The following is an 18765-nucleotide window of genomic DNA, read 5'->3' on the forward strand; positions in this document are numbered from 1 at the left end:
TCCGAGAATTTTCTCTTCCGTAAAGGGCCGGTTGTCAAGTTCGTCAAGCGTTGTCTAATGACTTTGCGCACAGAAACGAGGGCAACAGCACAGCAGGTCCGCAATCGTCTCTTTGCACTCACAAACTTCACATTCCAGACATCCGGACATTCTAATTCTACACAGTTGACTTCGCCGCAAACTTAGTTATAGCGCTGCGAAGCCAACCTGGCAAATAGCGTCAGCAAGCGTATGGTGTGCGTTTTAAGATACACTGCTTAAGAGACGGGAGAGGGCTCCAGAGAGAGAAAGAAAGAGAGCTTTAACTTAGCACGCAGAGTTTATTTATTTATTTATTTATTTATTTATTTATTTATTTATTTATTTATTTATTTGTTTGTTTGTTTGTTTGTTTGTTTGTTTGTTTGTTTGTTTGTTTGTTTGTTTGTTTGTTTGTTTGTTTGTTTGTTTGTTTGTTTGTTTGTTTGTTTAAATGCAAGCTTTCCTTGCCTCTTCTCCCGACTCTACGGGTGCTGGCTGCTACTGCCTTGCCGAGAAGACAGCCTTACCTACTGGTTATGTGCTATGTGCACCCATTCATGCCTCCTTATTCTTTGTTCTTTATTCAGAGATACCCCGCTTTGCCCGGGGGCGTGCAAGCAGGGAGGTTACAACTTCGAAAAAAAAAACACATCTTCGTTCGCACAGCATACTTGGTCACAAGGTAATCAATTCCACTCTGTTACAGTTTGGGCAAAAAATGAATTAGCATAAAGGTTCGTTCTAGTTCGGTATTCTCGAATTTCAAAGTCATGATCTGTTCTCTTAGATACATAGTGCGGTGGTTTAAAATAAGCGTCTCTATTAATTTTGGTTTTGTTATTATATATGCTAAATAACAATTTTAGACGCAGTTTTCTTCGGCGAGACGAGAGCACTTACCATCCGCGCTCACTTTTCATTGCCGTGCAGCTCTCTTCTCGCTTGTATCGCCCAAGAACGAACCTTGCCGCTCTGTTTTGTATTCTCTGGATTTGATCAATCAAGGTTTTCTGGCGAGGGTCACAAACACAGCACGCATACTCCAAGATCTCCTCCTATAGAGAGATCTCCTAGATCTCCTATAGAGAGATAGAAGGATAAATGAAAGGCAGGAAGGTTAACCAGGGACTGAGCCCGGTTGGCTACCCAGCACTGGGGGTAGGGAAAAGGGGTGGGAAGGATTAAGAAAAGCAGAAAAAGTCCGGTGTTGATGTTGCCGATACAGTGAAAATTAATCAACGCTGTATCGCAGACGGCCGCCCAGTCCGGTTGCCTTAAGAAATCGTATCGGCACTTTTGTGTCTTTTTGTAGCAGTGATATGTGAGATCATGGTCCCAAGATCGGGTCCAAGGAGAAAAGGCTTCCGTCTAGCTCGTTTAGAGCAGTGCAAAAGGCAAGCCTTTCATTTTCAGAAAACAAGAACTAGCAAAAATGATACTCTACAGTTTCTTCGCAGCCACGTACAGTCTTCACATTCGGCGTTACCGGTCATTCCAGTCAATATTGAGTATGCATTTGTGAATACAACGCTCAGGCGTAACCGATCCCATACTTCCTTCACTTCGGCGAAGACAAGGCAACAAGCGCAGTTGCATAGAAAGGTCGAGTGAATTCAATCTATGGGGACTAAACTCAGGTGTGTCACTTATGCAATGTTAAATTATGCGCTTGCTTGCTTAGCTGGCGGGCTGCTTCAGTCTTCGATAAATGTATGGAGACCAGGTTTCTTCCTTCATGTGCTTTTCTAGCAGCTTCGTTGGTGAGTTGGTTGGCGGAGATAGTGAAATGACCTGGCTACCACAGAAATACGAGGTTTTGTCCTTTCGCGATCATGTGGTCGTACATTTCTCGTATGTCTGGCACGAATTGTTCACAGGACCCGTGACGAGTAACTCATAAATGACACTGTAGGGACGCCTTTGAATCGCAGAATATTGCCCGCGAATTAGCCGATTTGTGGTTGCTATAGCAGATAGTGCCTTAGAGGGCAACAAGCTCCGAATATGTCGATGTTGTGACGGGAGAAATCCTGCAGTTAAGGCTGATGGATCTCAACGGGATAACCACTGCGCCGGTGGAATTGGTCTCAGTAGAAGAACCATCCGTGTATATGTGGACTCTGTCAAAGTATAAAGCATGCAGATAATCCTGAGTTGCTTGCCTCTAGGCAAAGATATGCACGTTCGCCTTCGTTCGTATCCCTGGGATGGAAAGGTACACTTCAGGTTGTTGTTGACACCACAACGCTGACGATGGACGTGCTTAGGGCGTGAAGCCCGAAGGAAGAGAGTCACGATGGGTGCTGGCGACGGTGAATAATGACGCCTGTAGCCGCCGTTCTGGCCAGACAAGCAAGATGTTTCGATTACATCCGTAAAATATGTCGACTATGTGCCCTCAGCGTATCGGTGGTAATGTAAGTCCTGATCAAATGGCCTCAATCCATTATAACAGTTCCGGCTGTAGAAGTGCTCCGCGGAAGCCTGAGGAAAACACGGAGTGCCTGTGCTTGCATGATCTAAAGAGCTCAGAGGTCTGACTTGCAGATTTTGGAGAGCACGGAAGAACTATAGCGCAAAAATTCAGTTAAAAGCGCTCAGCACAGCAGTAGCATGGAGCCCGCTGATGGTGTCCATGTTTTACCAGCGATGAACTTGAAGACTGCAGGGGACAATAGATGTGAGTTTATTCTCAAGTGCGCTACATGAGGACTCCAGGAGTAGTCTCGGTCAACAATAACACCTAAAAGCTGATGAGTACTCTTGTAGGAGATAGGCTGGCCATTCATACATACAGAATAACAAGTCGTCGCTTTTCGCATGAAAGTGACTAACGCGCATGTTTTCATCGAGAGCGTTATAGTCTTGCTTGCGAAGATAGCCAGATGTCTGCGTTGCTGTCTCCTATAGCGTTGCACGAATCTGCAGGTGCGTCACTGCCGAAGCCCCGACACAGATGTCATCGGCGTATATCGAGACACTGACTGTTTCCGGTAGCGATTCGTCCAGCCCGAGAAACGCGAGGCTGAAAAGAATATGGCTTAAAACACTGACTTAAGGGGTGCCACGATATGTGTAGTGGTCGGTGGTCGGGCCACCTTTAGTAAGCACAAACAAGCGTCTTCGTGTAAGGTAGCTTCGGATCCATCGAAATGCGTGTCTTCCCAGTTCAACTGTAATAAGCACGCCTAGAATGGCTTCATGGGAAATGTTGTCCTAGCAGCCTTCACGTCGAGGAAAAGCTCCACTGACAGTCGCTACCCAGATTTCTTGCTGGTCTATAGAGGACACTAGATCGATAGCGTTGTCATTCGATGAACTGGGTAACTTCCAGGATAAACTTTGTATTGTTCAAGGTACCAATCTAAACGCATGGGGATCACTGGTTCCATGATTTATATAGCTGTCGAGTGCTATAAGTCGACATGATTGCCAGTTGCAGCGGTGACATTCGAAATGCGTGTCTTCCCAGTTCAACTGTATTAAGCATGCCTAGAATGGCTTCATGGGAAATGTTGTCCTAGCAGCCTTCACGTCGAAGAAAAGCTCCACTGACAGTCGCTACCCAGATTTTTTGCTGGTCTATAGAGGACACTAGATCGATAGCGTTGTCATTCGATGAACTGGGTAACTTCCAGGATAAACTTTGTATTGTTCAAGGTACCAATCTAGACGCATGGGGATCATTGGTTCCATGATTTATATAGCTGTCGAGTGCTATAAGTCAACATGATTGCCAGTTGCAGCGGTGATATTCCTGGTTTTAGCAGCGGAACTAAGCGGCTGCGTTTTCATTCCTGAGGAACCACGCCGACTTGCCATCACCTACTAGAAATGTTTTGAAGTTGCTGTCGTGCTTCTTGTCCTCGCAGGGCAGTCTATCTTATCCCAGAAATTGTAAGTGCCACTGTGACACAAGAGTTGTAGAAGTGATTAACAGTGGTCGAACAAGCAATGTCGCCGAAGCCAACGTTTCGACAAGGGGGCTTGTCTTCGTCAGGGGTGACTATAATCATATATGTGTAGTACTTCTCTATGCCATACACCTTTCACCACCATTCTTCCGTCGACAAGCATCATAGCTTGCATTTTTCTTCGTGACACAGACAGTTAACGGCTACAGGCAGTTCAATTTCGCCTACGATTTAATTTCGACCACCTAGGGCTGTTTTAACATATGCACCCAGACAAGAGCAATTTAGCACTCTGCTGGGGTCGAAATGAGGCCGCAGCTCATTTTGGGCCAACAGACAACTGTTTTAATGGGCCACAAAGGCGCTGGTGCGTTTCTTGAAATACGCCAGCCTGTATGACCGCCTCTGAATGATTCAGTGGTGTACGCTCGTGAGCGTAACAGTGGAGATTGCGACCTTGTTTCTTGCGTCTCCTCTTTCAATCCCCTTTCCCACTTCCCCAGTGCAGGGTAACCTACCGGGCTCAGCCTCGTTAACCTCCCTGCCTTTCCCTTATGACCTCTCTCTCTCCTCTCTCTCTCTCTCTCTCTCTCTTGTATACCATAAACGTTTAAAGCCTGGGACACGTTCTTCTTTCCTCTTCTTGCTCTTGATAAGGGCGAGCACAATGATATTCCTTCTACGATCACTTCCGCTATCTTCCTAAAAAATAGGGAACCTTCCTTCTTCCAAGCCACTTAAAGAACTACTTTAAACGGGCTGGAAGATTTCTGTGGCCTTCGGTTCCGGGGGGAAAAAAATTGGACGCCCCAGCCCGATTGGTCACGGTCGTATATTACGATTCGAGCCACGCGGTGTATCGGCTCTAGCAATACCTTTGACGCATCAGTTGCTCGGGTTCATAACTTCACCTCCCTGTACTTTAAGAAGTCTGGAGGCAATATAAATAAAAAATTAAAGAAATCTAAAAAGTAAAGAGCGGAGGAGCGAGATGTGGGAAGTAACTAGGCACACTCGAGCGTTTGAAGTGTAGGAGGATCCAGGCGGAAGAGTAGCACCCAGCGGCGCCGAACAATGGACGTTAGGGTCGGCGAGTTTCACCTTTCTCCGGCGGGGGGCGACCATACAACTCGCGCCTCGAGAATGGCGAGTAGCGTCTCGGATGCGCGGCGGTTTCCTGGACCTTCTCTGGAAGCGGCCGCGCCGCGCCACTGCCCTCCAATGCGATGTCGGTCAAGCGCGTAAACGTCTGGCCTTTGTCGACTGCTTCCGTATGCAGCCGCTCTCGTTCCGAGCGCTGTGATGGATGGTCGGCCGGTGTTCGCAGCGGTTTGCTACGCAACCGGCCGCCCCGCTACGCTGGCGCGCCCACACAGTCGGGCGGCGCATTGTCCGCGGCGCCGGGCGCTGGACAGCGACAAAGCAATCGAACGGTACTCTTTCTTTCGCCGACCGTGCGCTCGGGGCCGCCGCTGGCTACTGTTCCGGTCGGCGCGCTTTGCTGATCGGGGCACGGCGTCCCCGGTGGCCCCTGCTCGCGATGCGGTGGCACGCGAAGACTCCCAGAGAAGGTCCGACGTGCACGCGGGCGCGTTTCCTGCCAGATCCTGCGGCATGCCGGACGCGAGCCGACCGACGTGATTACGCATAATCAAGATGGAACACTCCCTATGCGGTGGCTCGACTACCTCTACACGTGCGTTCGTGCTGCCGAGAACAGCAGCGGTTTTGTTGAGTCTCTATGTACGACGCGAAGCGGCTGTACCTGGCCTGACTGCAGCGTCTTCCGTCGTGTGTTGCTGTCCTGAGAGTGGAGTGATTTCAACCGCCGCGGTGGCTTAACGGCTACGGTGTTGCGTTAAATATCCCCTCGTGGTAAAAATTAATCCACAGTCCCCCAGTACAACGTGCCTCGTAGTCAAATCGTGGTTTTGGCACATAAAACAGTTCAATTCAAATTCAATGCTGCGATTTCAACATTACGTCAGGAGGACCCGTTTCAAGTTTAACTACGTTTGAATATGCACACAGTTGTAGACTTTTGTAACGGCTGTACCGCATACGTGAATCACATAAGTGGACTAGATGCAATGAAGTGCTTTCTGTGATGGAATGAACTGAGTAAGACTACTGTTGTAATGCGACAAATACGTCAGGATCACCCTTGACTCGCAATGATTTACTTTCTGTGTTTGCATATACCTTGCAAATAATCGCATAGTTGCAATGAAAGCGAAAGGTTATATTATGGATGAAAAGAAGTCAAATACCCTTGGTCACGAATTTTCTTGACATTTGTGATCTAGAAAAGAAATTCAACATTGCCATTTGTTGGGCGTGTTGGTAAACTGACTTGGAAAGCATATAGCGCCAACAAACAAGGACGGAAGGGAGACGACACCACAATGCGCTCCCTTCTCGTCTCCCTTCCGTCCTTGTTTGCTGGCGCTAAATATGCTTTCCAAAAGAAATTCAAGCTTCGTAGTTACCACGAAAAAATGAAGGATTGTAAAATTTTAACCGGCAAAGTGTGCAACTTGCATTGTGCGACAACTTGAAGAGGACGATGCCGTAGCCCGTCGTCTATTTCGTTCAAAACTTCCTTAAATAAAGTTCACTGTGCCCTCCAATCATGTATACTACGTCATGTGCTTGAATACCACCAGACTTGCATAAAATTAGTGAGTGATGAAATTAATGAGTGATATGGTATTTTTACATATATTTACTTTTTACAACATCGGCAATGCTTGTATTATAAGATGACTTCTAATAAATATTCAGGAATAACTGTCAGTCTATCTAACATCAAATGCACCATATGCCATATTTTTACACATAGCTGAATAAACGCTGTGCGCGGTTTTGTTTTGTTTTCGACTTCATAACAATTTTCCCCTTATTTCCACTTTTGTCAGATGCCGACTTCTTTATCAGCTGATCTAAATTCAGAAGGGCCACAAGAAGTTGGGAAAACTACTGAGAGGACAGCGGCAGCCGTGTGTAGCCTCGGTGCGGACCTTCATATGTGCGCGAAACTGTGCTCTCTCTATCTCCTCTCTCTCTCTTTCCATTTCCCCTCTCTCGTATCCCCAGAGTAGGGTAGCAAACCGGACGCTCGTCTGGTTGACCTCCCTGCCTTTCCTCTCTTATATTTATCTCTCTCTCTCTCTCTCTCTCTCTCTCTCTCTCTCTCTCTTTTCATTCAACACATGTTGTGTACCTTCTTCGTGGTGAAATGTGAGAAAAAAGGGGGGAAGTTTGGGCACAAGTAAGGCCGGCTATCCCAAAATCATTAGGCATGATAAACAACAGCATCAACAACGACAACAACAATATTACTCAAAACACAAAGCACTCTCAAGAGTCTATTACAAAATGTCAGAACACTAACAGAGCAAATCGGAATCCACGTGTTCTTCGCTGCAACGTCCGATGCCTCTCTCTCCAAACAACTTTAAATCGCCTGGGCTCCGCACCCTTTCTTGAGCAAAGAAACACTGGGACCGTGGCCACATTCTTCGCTGGGGCAAGCCGCCATTCATGCAGCTAGTAGTGCAGTTTTTGAAGTGCACCGGCCTGAGTGACCGTATAGATTCCCCCCTATGCATCCTGCCGCGTGCATGCAGTGCTCACTATCTCACTCTTTTTCTCTTTCCATTTCTCCTTTCTCTTATCCCAAGTGTAGGGTAGCAAATCGGAGGCTCGTCTGGTTGACCTCCCTGCCTTAGCTTTCTTTGCTTTTGATCTTTCTCTCTCACTTCAAATCAACCACGCAATCTACTTTTTCATCCGACTCGAAACAAACAACAATATAAGCGTCCTAAATGCGTATGTTATTAGAAGGGAGTACCTCTCGTTGTTAATTTAAAGTTGCTGAACGTCAGCCGATATCTTTAAACAGGAGTTTTTGAAAATTCTGTTCATTGAGTTACGCTGATGCACTGCGGTGAAGTTCAAGAGATGGCCGCAGGGGCAATGTCCAATATTCCTGGACATGCCACACGGAACTGCACTCGTCGTGCGCACAAACTGACAACACACATGATTATCACGCGTAGTAAGACGGTACTGTCCTATCCACGCTCTTAAGGAGAACTTACATTTATTCTTCTCCAGCCAGCTTTTGACTGAGCTGTGAAACTGACCGCTGCTACGCGGTCGAAGAGAGCGCTTCGTGCTTGTGCAGGCCCGGCGTTCTTTACACCAACCTCTTAAGCACGGCTACGGACAAGGTCGTCCAAAGGGAGCCACCTAATTGCGGGACGAAGACACAGGCTCACCGTCGTAGCACACCCCGTACGCGTCGCACGAAGGGTCAGGCGAGTCGGCGAAGACGGGCGACTTGGTTGACGTCCTCGTTTCGCTTGGCGGACTCTTGAGCGTGCCCGGCTTGGCCGTGTACTGCCTCGTGCTGTCTGCAAGCGACACGCGAAGGGGAGACATGCATCGCGTCAGCCAACGCGCATGCGGCGGCGCCAGGCTGCACGCACATAAAGCAGCAGCCGCGGTGGCGGCCACTTGACCAGCACGTGAACGGGGTAGCAGTGCCCTGCCGCCACCGCCACTGCCGCTTGTTCTAGTACGCCGGCCGGGTCAGCAGCGACCTTACACGCAGCGATTGTCCCCGCCCGGGTACGCGCTGCACACTTGAATGCGCCATAAAGGCCCTTTGACGGGCGTTCATTCTTTTGCTTTTCTTTGCGTTATTTGTGTGCACTTCACCCACCTTTGACGAGGCTTCGGCGAACCACTGGTATTAGTCTGACTGGCAGCCTCCGCACCACAGTAATGATACAGTTATGTTGGCATTAATTACTAGGCAAGAGAGTAATCATGACAGAAATTGTCACGGCCAGTCTTCCGCTGGGCCAGCGAACACCACTGGCTATTAGGCATGTCATAATGGTGAGCTCATAATTTGCTCTAACCACCTTATGGGGCCATTTCTTTTTAACGCTAACGAGAGCTTCTTGCACTCACGATATTCTTTCATTTATTTGGTTTTTCACCGCCCTCACATTGCGACTACCGTATAGAAAGTCAACTTTACAAAACCAAATACAATATTGCAACAACTTGACTAACTGAGACCCTTGCCTTTCCAGCGTCGCAATGTTCAATATGCTCATTATATGAGTCGAAGTTGATGAAGTTAATGTATGTATCACGAAACAACGTTCCATATAGTACTTGCGTTGTATGGCACGTTATTGTCTCTGTGTGTTTTCAGTAACGTCTCTCTTCAGTAACGTCCCTGGAGCGCAACATTTAATTCGCAAAGAATGCGCAAACAGCCGTCCTTTGAATCAACACATCGCGCAAAGAGCACTTCGCTAAAGAAGCTGTATAGGGAAGAAGCAACACTTTATTTCTGTCACGCGTGTTACGTTGACTTCACGTGCTGCTGCAGTTGGCAAAGAGAGCAGATACATCGTCTGAGCAATTTCAGGGCAATGACGACAGGCACAGCGAGCACCCGCGGTCACGTAAGGCATGATTTAAACATTGCTTGGGGTCAAGTTTCTCTACAACGCCAGCACTAAAGTCACAAAAGCTACGTTCGTTCAATATCGTTTTCTTAATCATAGTATTGCGCCATCGCGAGGATCCAGAGTGGCAAGTGGACAAGTCGGATTATTTATGTGATGTCCTGTCGTCCTTCTTAATCGCATCAGCGCCCAACGATTAACTGCTCGTGCTCCGTAGGACTAGCTGTGAGCAGCAAGTACTAAACGTCCAAACCCGCGGCTTCACTCAAGGAGAGAGCAGCGCAGCCATTCTCTTCCTAATGCATTTGATTGCAGTGAGCCGCGTTTCGCGGCGCTCCAGCCACAAGCTCTAGCTTCGCGTCGGCCGTAGCAAGACAAAGGTGGCAAGAAACGAAGGATAAAACGAGACTGTGCATTATGGACGTTCTTTTCGTTTTATTTATTTATTTATTTATTTGCTCTCTATTCGTTCGGAAAGGCCACATGTTGTGAGCAGAGGTTGTGAGCTCTTGGCGTTGCAAACAAAGCTTTTATAATGGTATCCTGCCCAAGACCATCCTTAAACCTACATTATTGCTGGCGTCCTCGCAAGGCTAACGTCTATACCACCGGCTGGTTCTTGCATGACATCCTCTATGCAGAATTTATAAACAAATCAACAACGGCTCTGTACTTCTAGAACAAAGTCAACTTCCTGAGGCAAGCTGCACAAAAGCTTAGGAATTATTCTATCATTTTTCTGATGTATTTCCTTTTTCTCTAGTTCTAGCTTCCATAAAATTCCATACTAAGCTATTTAAGAGGAAGCTTCAGCTAGGATGCCCCTATCTAAATACATGTAAAAGGAGAACTCGTTTTTTTCGGCAACCACTGCACCAAATTTGACGAGATTTGTTACATTTAAAAGAAAAACTTTATATCTAGCTAGTCTTTGTTTCAAATTTCTTATTTACATCATCAATGTTTTAGTAAAAATTGCCAAAAATCGAAAATTTTCCGAACACGAAACTATCAAGTTTACAACTCTCTAACTCAGCAAGGAAAAACGATAACGTAATTCTGTCAATTGCATCTGATATTAAATCTAAAGCGGACAAAAGTGATATGTTACACATGAATCTTAAAAAATTCAATAATATGGAAATACAGCTTTTGCAGAACCCTTGTAAAGAACGTAAAAACTTCACTTTAGATATAACTTGACATATCAAATTTATTCGATTTGAATGGTCTAATGGATGCCGTTTACGGAATCGCGATACCTGGGGCGCTATAACGTAAAACTATTCCAAACTTTTCTATTCCAATTCTGCAATCAGCCCACCGCGATTGGTCAAAAACTTTTTTGGACCGCCCCCACTTCACCTGTCTGTCACGCGACGTCCCGATAACCGCGATAGCCCCCCTTCTGATATGACGTGTACACACTGATTATGCATAATTTTACTGAACAAAACAAAAATAGTTATTTCTGATTCGACGCCTTTTTGCCATTAGCCCTCGGTTATTGGTCAAAAGTTTTCGGGCTGCACCCACTTCACCTGCCTCTCACGCCACGCCACAAAACCGCAAAAACTTACTGCGTCAAAGTGACGCGTACGCGTTAAAGATGCATTAATATGCCGAACAAAACTTAATTTTCCTCTGAATAGCTGCCGGCTGCCCCGTTCCGAAAGGAATAAAACATGGCTGCCGCCGATCGCTCCGGCACTGGCTACTCACCCCTGCCGGAGAGCATGGGCTTATTTGCGTGTAATAAAACTTTTTGCGTGGCCATGTAACGTTATAGAGAACTTTCGGCACGTTTACGACCTCGTTCTGCCAAGTCTTATTTGCTGAGGATCCGTTTTAGCGTCATTCTTAAGCTTCCGTTGCATGTCGCCGCGATTGTCGACGAGCCACCGCAAGCTAAGTAAGAGAAAGCGGACCAATCGCAGACTCCAGCACCACCCTCTTCATCCGGTTATCGATATTCAGTGCAGTGGCTCGGCCCCATGGAATCCCTCTCCACTTGAGCATGCTCCACGAATCTTTTGAGCCAATTAGATAAGACAAGCCGCTCAGTGCAGGCAATGTTATTCGTTTTTCAAGCAAACAAAAACGACCTTCTATGAACGAGGGGAGCATTTGATTGGTTTGTTCAGACAACCCTGCGGGTGACTGCCCGATGCTTGCGTCGGCGCTTACGCAAATTTGACGTCAGGAGATTGGAATAAAGACATATTGGATTAGCTTTACGTTATACGGCCCCTGTTTTTGATGCAGAGATATTAATATGTAAACTTCGTGCTTCTATTCTTTTGTCGAACTTTCGAATTTTCGAAAATTCTTTTCACAAAATTCAGGCCTTAATCGAAATTCCGCTTCCAGCAGTCACTAGAATTTAAATTCCCCTCTCCAATGCAACAAATTTTATTAAAGTCAGTCCAGAGGTTATCTCAGAAAAGCGTTTTTGCGTTTTACATGTATTTGAATGGGCCGCGTCGGAGTTGGGCCCGAGCTAAAGCTTCCTCTTCAGGCTACCGTTTAAGGTCACGGATAATATGCGGTAGACGCTATCCTTAAGCCAATAGCGACCGCGTCGTCTAGAGCCCTAAAGACTAATAGCACCCTCGAGTAGTCATTTCAGAGCACGCTTGGAGCACTCCAAAGATTGCGTAACATAGCATTCAAGCAGTATTTTGCTGAGTCACGATATTCCGGTTGCACTGTCGTTACTCAAGTCCGATTTGCTTGTTTGTTTGGTTGGTTGTATTGGAACACAGTTTAAATTAGCTGCTGTGTTACGTGACCTGAAACAATCAGCCGTAGATAAACTTCCGACCGAGCCGTGCCGAACACGAGGGGGACCTATTTGTCGTTGAGGGGGCCACGCTCAAACAATAGCAACGTGAAACTTATTTGCGATGCTTTTTTAGCCTCGTGTTCGGCGGCGTCCACGAGTCCATGCCACGCTGTGCGATATCCATGCTGCATGATTTCTCGGCCGAATATGAGCTTGTTGCATGCGGTTACTGGTTACATGCGGCTACCGGTTACCGGTACCATGGCGCGTTACGATTGCGAAAAACGGTGTGGATATCGCGTGCCTGTGAGATGGACGCATCTGCCCCGTGCTGACGCTGTCACATTCGTACAGTCCCGTTTACTTGACCCTTGCGTAACCGCAAGATTTGGTCCAATTGTCCGAAAAGGCAACTTAACAAATGGCAACAAAATGAAGGAATTCCTTTTTTTTTCTTTTTGCTTGAAGTACTCTGTCATGTCATTTGGTTTCTTCCTATGGAAGCGTGACGCAACCCGCATGAAGCGAAGAGCGCCGACATGTTTAAATACTGCCTCAGCGTGACTCGACACAATACAGGCGTGAACGGCATCATGGGCGGTAGGAGATTCGGCCACTAAGAGATAAAAATAAATTTATATAAACGACCTTCACGCCTAGGGAAGTAGTAGCATCGTGTGCTGAATTTATCGTGTTTTCAAGCTTACAGTAACTGGTGCGCGCTTGAGGAGGCACCACCGTTGCGAGTCGCTAGGGATCGAGTTAACCGAAGCGGCATGCTTTCGAGTTGGAACTAAACGATTCTTCCTTCCACAACAATGCACGGTTTCTCGCCGGGACCTTTCAGTGTTCGAATTAAGCGAAAAGCCGAATTCGGGGGAGTCGACTCATGGCGCAGCAGCGTGGGCCATAGCGGGACACTCACTGGTGCAGCGTGACTCCAAGTAGATGCCCTTGGTCTCGCCAGTGTCCAGCAGCGGCAGCGGCGGGCTGGAGCCCGCGAACGTGGCCGGCCCGTCGGGCAGCATGAGATGGTCGACGTGGAAAACGGAGCACGAGCCCTGCATGGCGCCGTCCTGGCTCGGCTTGTACAGCACCGAGCGGCATACGAAGTCGTTGTCCACCGTGCAGGCGCGCAGGCACTCCGACTTGCTGTTCACCTGTGCGACACCAGTCACGGGAATGCATGCAATGCCGGTGAATACGCGCAAGGTTTTCCAGGCTAATAGCACTCACGCCCGGACTGAACATAAGTGCGCTTGGCGGAGCTATGTGGTCATCAGCGCTGATACATTTTTCGGGTGGCATTGCAAACATTTTACGCTATTCTATCAACCCGGTACTGGTAACGACAGCGCCGCCACACGGCTTATGTATGTATATGATATGACAGGTGGTTACGCCGCTTTCTTGGAATATACAGGGGTGTCCAGCTATATAAAGAAAAAAAAAAGGCGACCTATTATTCTACGTGAACAAGACCAAGGAATTCTTGTTCAGAAACCGCCGGTATTCTTTAGTCCTGATATACTTTTAGCTAAATAAAGGTAACTGGCTAATTTTGTTATTGCTGTTCTTGTTGTCATGACATTAATTGAAGAGCTGTAGCAGATCGGTCAAAATGAGATTTCTCCAGCGATGCACACAACAGCAAAATGCTGTCGTCAATGTGCCTTCCTTTTGCGTGTGTGTATTCAGGGGCAAATATATATCTTTCAGTACACATTGGGGCGTGTATTTTTCTTGCGAAGAGAGATAGCCGGATAGCCCGCGAAATGTGAAAATTACCATGTGACAAGGCACCTTCGTGCACGGGATAGCAGCAATATCAAGCAGTCTCACGGTGGGAAAACAAGCTGTTCATTTTAGGCTCACCGCTCAGGGCAGCGCGCTTTCTTGATGTTGGCACGCAATAATCTCCGGGAACTGCTGGCGCATCGCGGAAAGAGCAAACGTGCCGTTATTGTCGCCTCTCAACCTCATTAACAGAACAATGAAACATGTATTATGTTCTAAAGTTTTACGTACCAAAATCCATGATTTGATCATGAAGCATGCCATAGTGAAGGACTCCGAATTAATTTTGACGTGGCTCATAATGTGCACCCAATGCACGGTACACGCGGGCGTTTTTGCATCTCACCCCCATCGGAATACGACCGCCGCGGCCGGGATTCGATCCCGCGCCATCCGGCTTATTAGCGCAACGCCATAGCCACTGCGGCACCCCGGCGGGTATCCAACTAACAGATGAACCTCTCGCCCATGGATTTTAGCTAAGTGGGCCTAAGCGGTGCAAGAACCTCTCCGTATCTTGAGAGAGCCGAAAAGTGAAGTTCGCGTGAGAGATGTATTAGCTCTTCGGATGGTGCACAGACAGAAAGTAAGAGATGAAATACAGAGAGGTAATCCAGAAGAACTATCTGGTTAGATACTCTGCACTGGGGGTAAGATAAAAGGTTTTAAAAAAGATGAGAATAAAAGAAACGAGGATACGAAAATGTTACGTCCACACAAAAACGATTAGTGGTCATTCTGACAATGGTCATCGTGACAACGCTCATCCTGACAGCGGTCACAGCATTTGACGCAGTCCAGATGTTTGAAAAAGAAACAAAAACGCACCAGTGCTTTTAAGGTAACTCAAGCTCACGTCGCCTGGGACCAGGATTTGAGGATTTTACTATCAAAAGTAAGGGTCAGTTGTCCAGTCTGACGAAAGTGGCGCAAAGCGTTGTTCTTTGTGGACTGAAGATCATTGGGAGCTGGAAGGAAATAATAACTGCAATGTCTTCCCACTTGGCGTGAACAAATTGCACTGGCGACAGCCTTTGGGTTATTTAGTTTCTGCTCACGGAAAAAAAAAATTATCTTCCGATGCGATTTATACGAGAGGTTGTTGCATCATGCACTGCTTCTTTTTTGAGAACCGTCGCGCTGACGCGGTGACTATATAATTTCGCTGCTGAGCACGAGGTCGTGGGCTCGATTCTCGGCCAAGGCGGCAGCATTTCCATGGAGGCGTAATGCATAAACACTCGCGTTCGTAAACTTAGCTGCCCGTTAAAGAACACCAGGTAGCCAAACTAATATGGAGCCTTCCAATGCGGTGTCTCTCATAGCTCCAGTATTGCTTTGAGACATTAAACCCCATATAATCGATCAATCAGTCGGTATTCAGACCAATCTTGAATGCATGTGAAATGGCAATGAAGGCTGCCACTACAATAGTAGGACTGATAAGACGTTTTATTCAAACAGTCAGTTGAGAACGTGGTGTTTGAATAAATTTCCTTGCAAGAGCAGCCGGTGTGGTGCTCTCCCCGGGACGAACTCGGCAGGGTGGGTACCAAATACGCCACCAACCGTGCATAACAGAGCCGCCACATTAGTGTCATGCGCGCTTTCGGAGGCTAAGAAAGAAAGAAAGAAAGAAAGAGAAAAAGAAAGAAAGAGAGAAAGTGTCTCGGCAATTGGTATCATTGCCTTCTACATTCTGAGATTTACTTCAAAGCTGTGTTATCGAGGTGCTGCTGCCCACATAACATGTTATTCCCATTTCCAAAAAGAAAAATAATAACGACGTAAACGGGACACCTCTGAGTTCGGCAGTTATTGACCTCTCTGCGCAATGAATAGAACAGAATTTCCGCATTCACGTTAACTTACAGAACATGGAGCAACGATAACCACGTTTGCAATAATTTAAAGTGCACAAACGAGCGTCGGTAGGCGCTCAGCTTGCCTCAGTGTAGACATTAAGGACTCGAATTCACAGTTCTGTGCCAAAGTAGAGCTCTTCTATGCTATACAGTTCAGTTCTGACCTCTATAATTTGGTTGCGCTCCATCTTAACATGAGAATGCAATTGTCATTGTAGCCGACATCAGCGATAACAGATGAGAAAGTTGGCAACCAAAAACCTGGCTCTGGTTAGCCGTACGTTACAGTTCCTTTCTTTGCTAGACCTCTTTCTACTTTCTTTTTTTTTTTTCTTTAGAAGTATTGCGGTGTCTGTTTCAAAGTACCAGCACTGTTTTTCTGCGTCGGCAATAATTTGCTCTGGGCGAAGACCATTCCCACATCTTTAAGCAAAGGATAAAAGTCTACGTTTAGATCGTTATCCTACTTCTCGGTACAACGTCGTGCATGGCAATGCTCGGATTCGGAACGCTAGCAGCGGCTTTTTCCATTGTTCTCACCGACAGTACACCTGTCTAGACACGCGGATTGCTTCGTTCAAGAAAGCCCGAGGGATCGATCCACGTTCTATCTCGGGAGAAGAAAGTGCCGCGGTTCGCGAGAGTGCGAAGCGACGGAACCAGCCACGCGGATGAGTGGGAGTTGCAGCGATTACAACGTGAGGCGGGGACGGCGCCGCGCTGGTGAAGAGACTGCTTCTTGACACGGTCAACTGGTGTCGAAGCGGTGGGACGGCAGCCACCGAATAGCTCGGAGTGTTTGCGCGCTGCCCACGGGCCGGTGGCGCCGTGCACCGTTATTTCACGCTCTCTCTTGACCTAAACGCCTTCCGGCTCGTGTTGATCGGTTGCGCCGGACGCGGCTGCCCCCAGCCGTCTTTTGTGCGTGGTACTCTGCCGCCGAAAAAGGTGTGCGGTGAACTGAAGCGGTGTGAAACGCCGCGTCAGTGGCTAAAAAGGAAGCGTTCTTGTCCAGCCGCCCCTGACGGTCAAGATCGTCCGTTGTCCCTCGCCGAGACGTCCGATACGGAAACACGCGTGCCCGCTCGCTCGGTTAAGCTCGCACTCGCGTTCTGCGATGCGCGAACACGGCGCCGATGAGTCACCGTCGGACAACACTGGGCTGTGATGCGAGCTGTATTCGCGGGCTTCCTCTATTTGCAGCGCAGAGCATTTTCTATCTATCTATCTATCTATCTATCTATCTATCTATCTATCTATCTATCTATCTATCTATCTATCTATCTATCTATCTATCTATCTATCTATCTATCTATCTATCTATCTATTTACCCCCGTGCTTAGTGCTGCCTTCGTTTCTCTACAATGTTCTCTACAAGTTCACAAGTATTCGTCTATTTGGACTGCATGAGGCATTGCAGTGCGTGTTCTTCCACAGTCTACAGGCAGGACTTTGAGCGGCTGCAATCTGGCCATTGATCCGCTTGAGCAGCACTGTATGAACCACAAGGGGGATAATCATTAATGTAGCATGTTCAGTGTTAAGGCTGAAAAAAAGATATTGCAAGAATATTCGGCAATAAATTTTGCCTACTGTTTTATTATTATTGTTGTTGTTTCTTTCTTTATTTAAACGCCGTGGTCTATGGAATCAAGATGGTGAAAAAACAATTAATATCATCCACTATTTTTGGAATATAAATGATGGCGCCGAAAAAGAATGTTGCTTTCGAAGCAAGTTTCCGGCCATAACGCTGAGTAGTGTGGGTAAAAAAAAACAGAATAAGGAATTATTACACCTATGGTGAAATATAATGAAAGGAGGTGCGATCCCCGATTCAATTAACGCCAGAGTAGTGTGGGTAAAAAAAAACAGAATAAGGAATTATTACACCTATGGTGAAATATAATGAAAGGAGGTGCGATCCCCGATTCAATTAACGCCAGAATAGGAAAAGTGCCGGTAACGTGAGAAGATCGTTGCGCTTTTGGTAGCAGGTCTTTGACGATATACGCTCAAGTGCTCCGGAAGCACAACATGGCATTAGAAAGGTATGTTGATAGAAGCCGTCACAAAGTTGAATGACTTCAGCTGATGAAACTGTTATGTCCCGATTCCGTATCCTACAAGCAGAACACTCCCTGGTTAAGGACCTGCGAAGCCTCGCTATGTGCGACCGCCTAGCAGCAGCTAAGCTGTAGTGCATGCCGCCCTGTATCTTAGGGCTCGTGTTGGACGTGTTCGAGTTGAAATGTGCAGAAGCATGTGCCCGATTGAAGATATGTCAGCCTGATAAAAATTACTGTCACCATTCTTAACTTTTTTTTCCCCTTGATATTAGCTTTTATACCTCTCAACGATTCTAAAGACTACAAGCCCGAATTTCAGATAATTGAGATGTCAAAGATAAGTAAAGTTTAATAAACACCGAAGTTTCGAATATATGTAAACGCCGAAAAGCATTTGCCCGATTCCACCAGAAATAAATACTGAAAAAGCCAGAACCCTATCGGATATAAGATAGTGACACATCACTGAAGCACATGGCGCAAAATTCCCGTTCCAATGCTTCTGCGAAGCTTTTGCGGGAATCGTGCTCGGTCTAGAAAAATATGTCACTCATGTCACTTATTAATTTCATTCTGCTGCGCTATACCGCACCAACTCGATGTAGTGTTCCCGTCGAGTCGAAGCACACATGGCATAATGATATAACGAATGTCGTTTCCTGCTCTATTTGTAATTTACGATGTTAGACATTTCTATTTGTGTGCGTGTGCTTTTTTTCTGTTTACTTCGAAAACTTTGTTATTTAAAAGCCTAGAGAGCGTACTTGAATTAAGTCACTACATATGCATTATCTGCACAGGTGGGCATCATTCTCAATATA

General features: G+C 46.7%; 1 protein-coding gene across 1 annotated transcript in view; it reads right to left on the reverse strand.

Annotated features, from left to right (window-relative positions):
* Nucleotides 1-18765, reverse strand: part of tyn (trynity) — a 52028-nt gene that overhangs the window by 22185 nt on the left and 11078 nt on the right. The window contains exons 5-6 of the mRNA XM_075694678.1: nt 13138-13372; nt 8219-8353 (exon numbers count right to left, since the gene is read on the reverse strand). Coding sequence (XP_075550793.1) covers nt 8219-8353; nt 13138-13372 — 370 coding nt within the window. The remainder of the gene's footprint in view (nt 1-8218; nt 8354-13137; nt 13373-18765) is intronic.

Source organism: Dermacentor variabilis, chromosome 1, assembly GCF_050947875.1.
Source record: "Dermacentor variabilis isolate Ectoservices chromosome 1, ASM5094787v1, whole genome shotgun sequence".
NCBI classification, from domain to species: Eukaryota; Metazoa; Arthropoda; class Arachnida; order Ixodida; family Ixodidae; genus Dermacentor; species Dermacentor variabilis.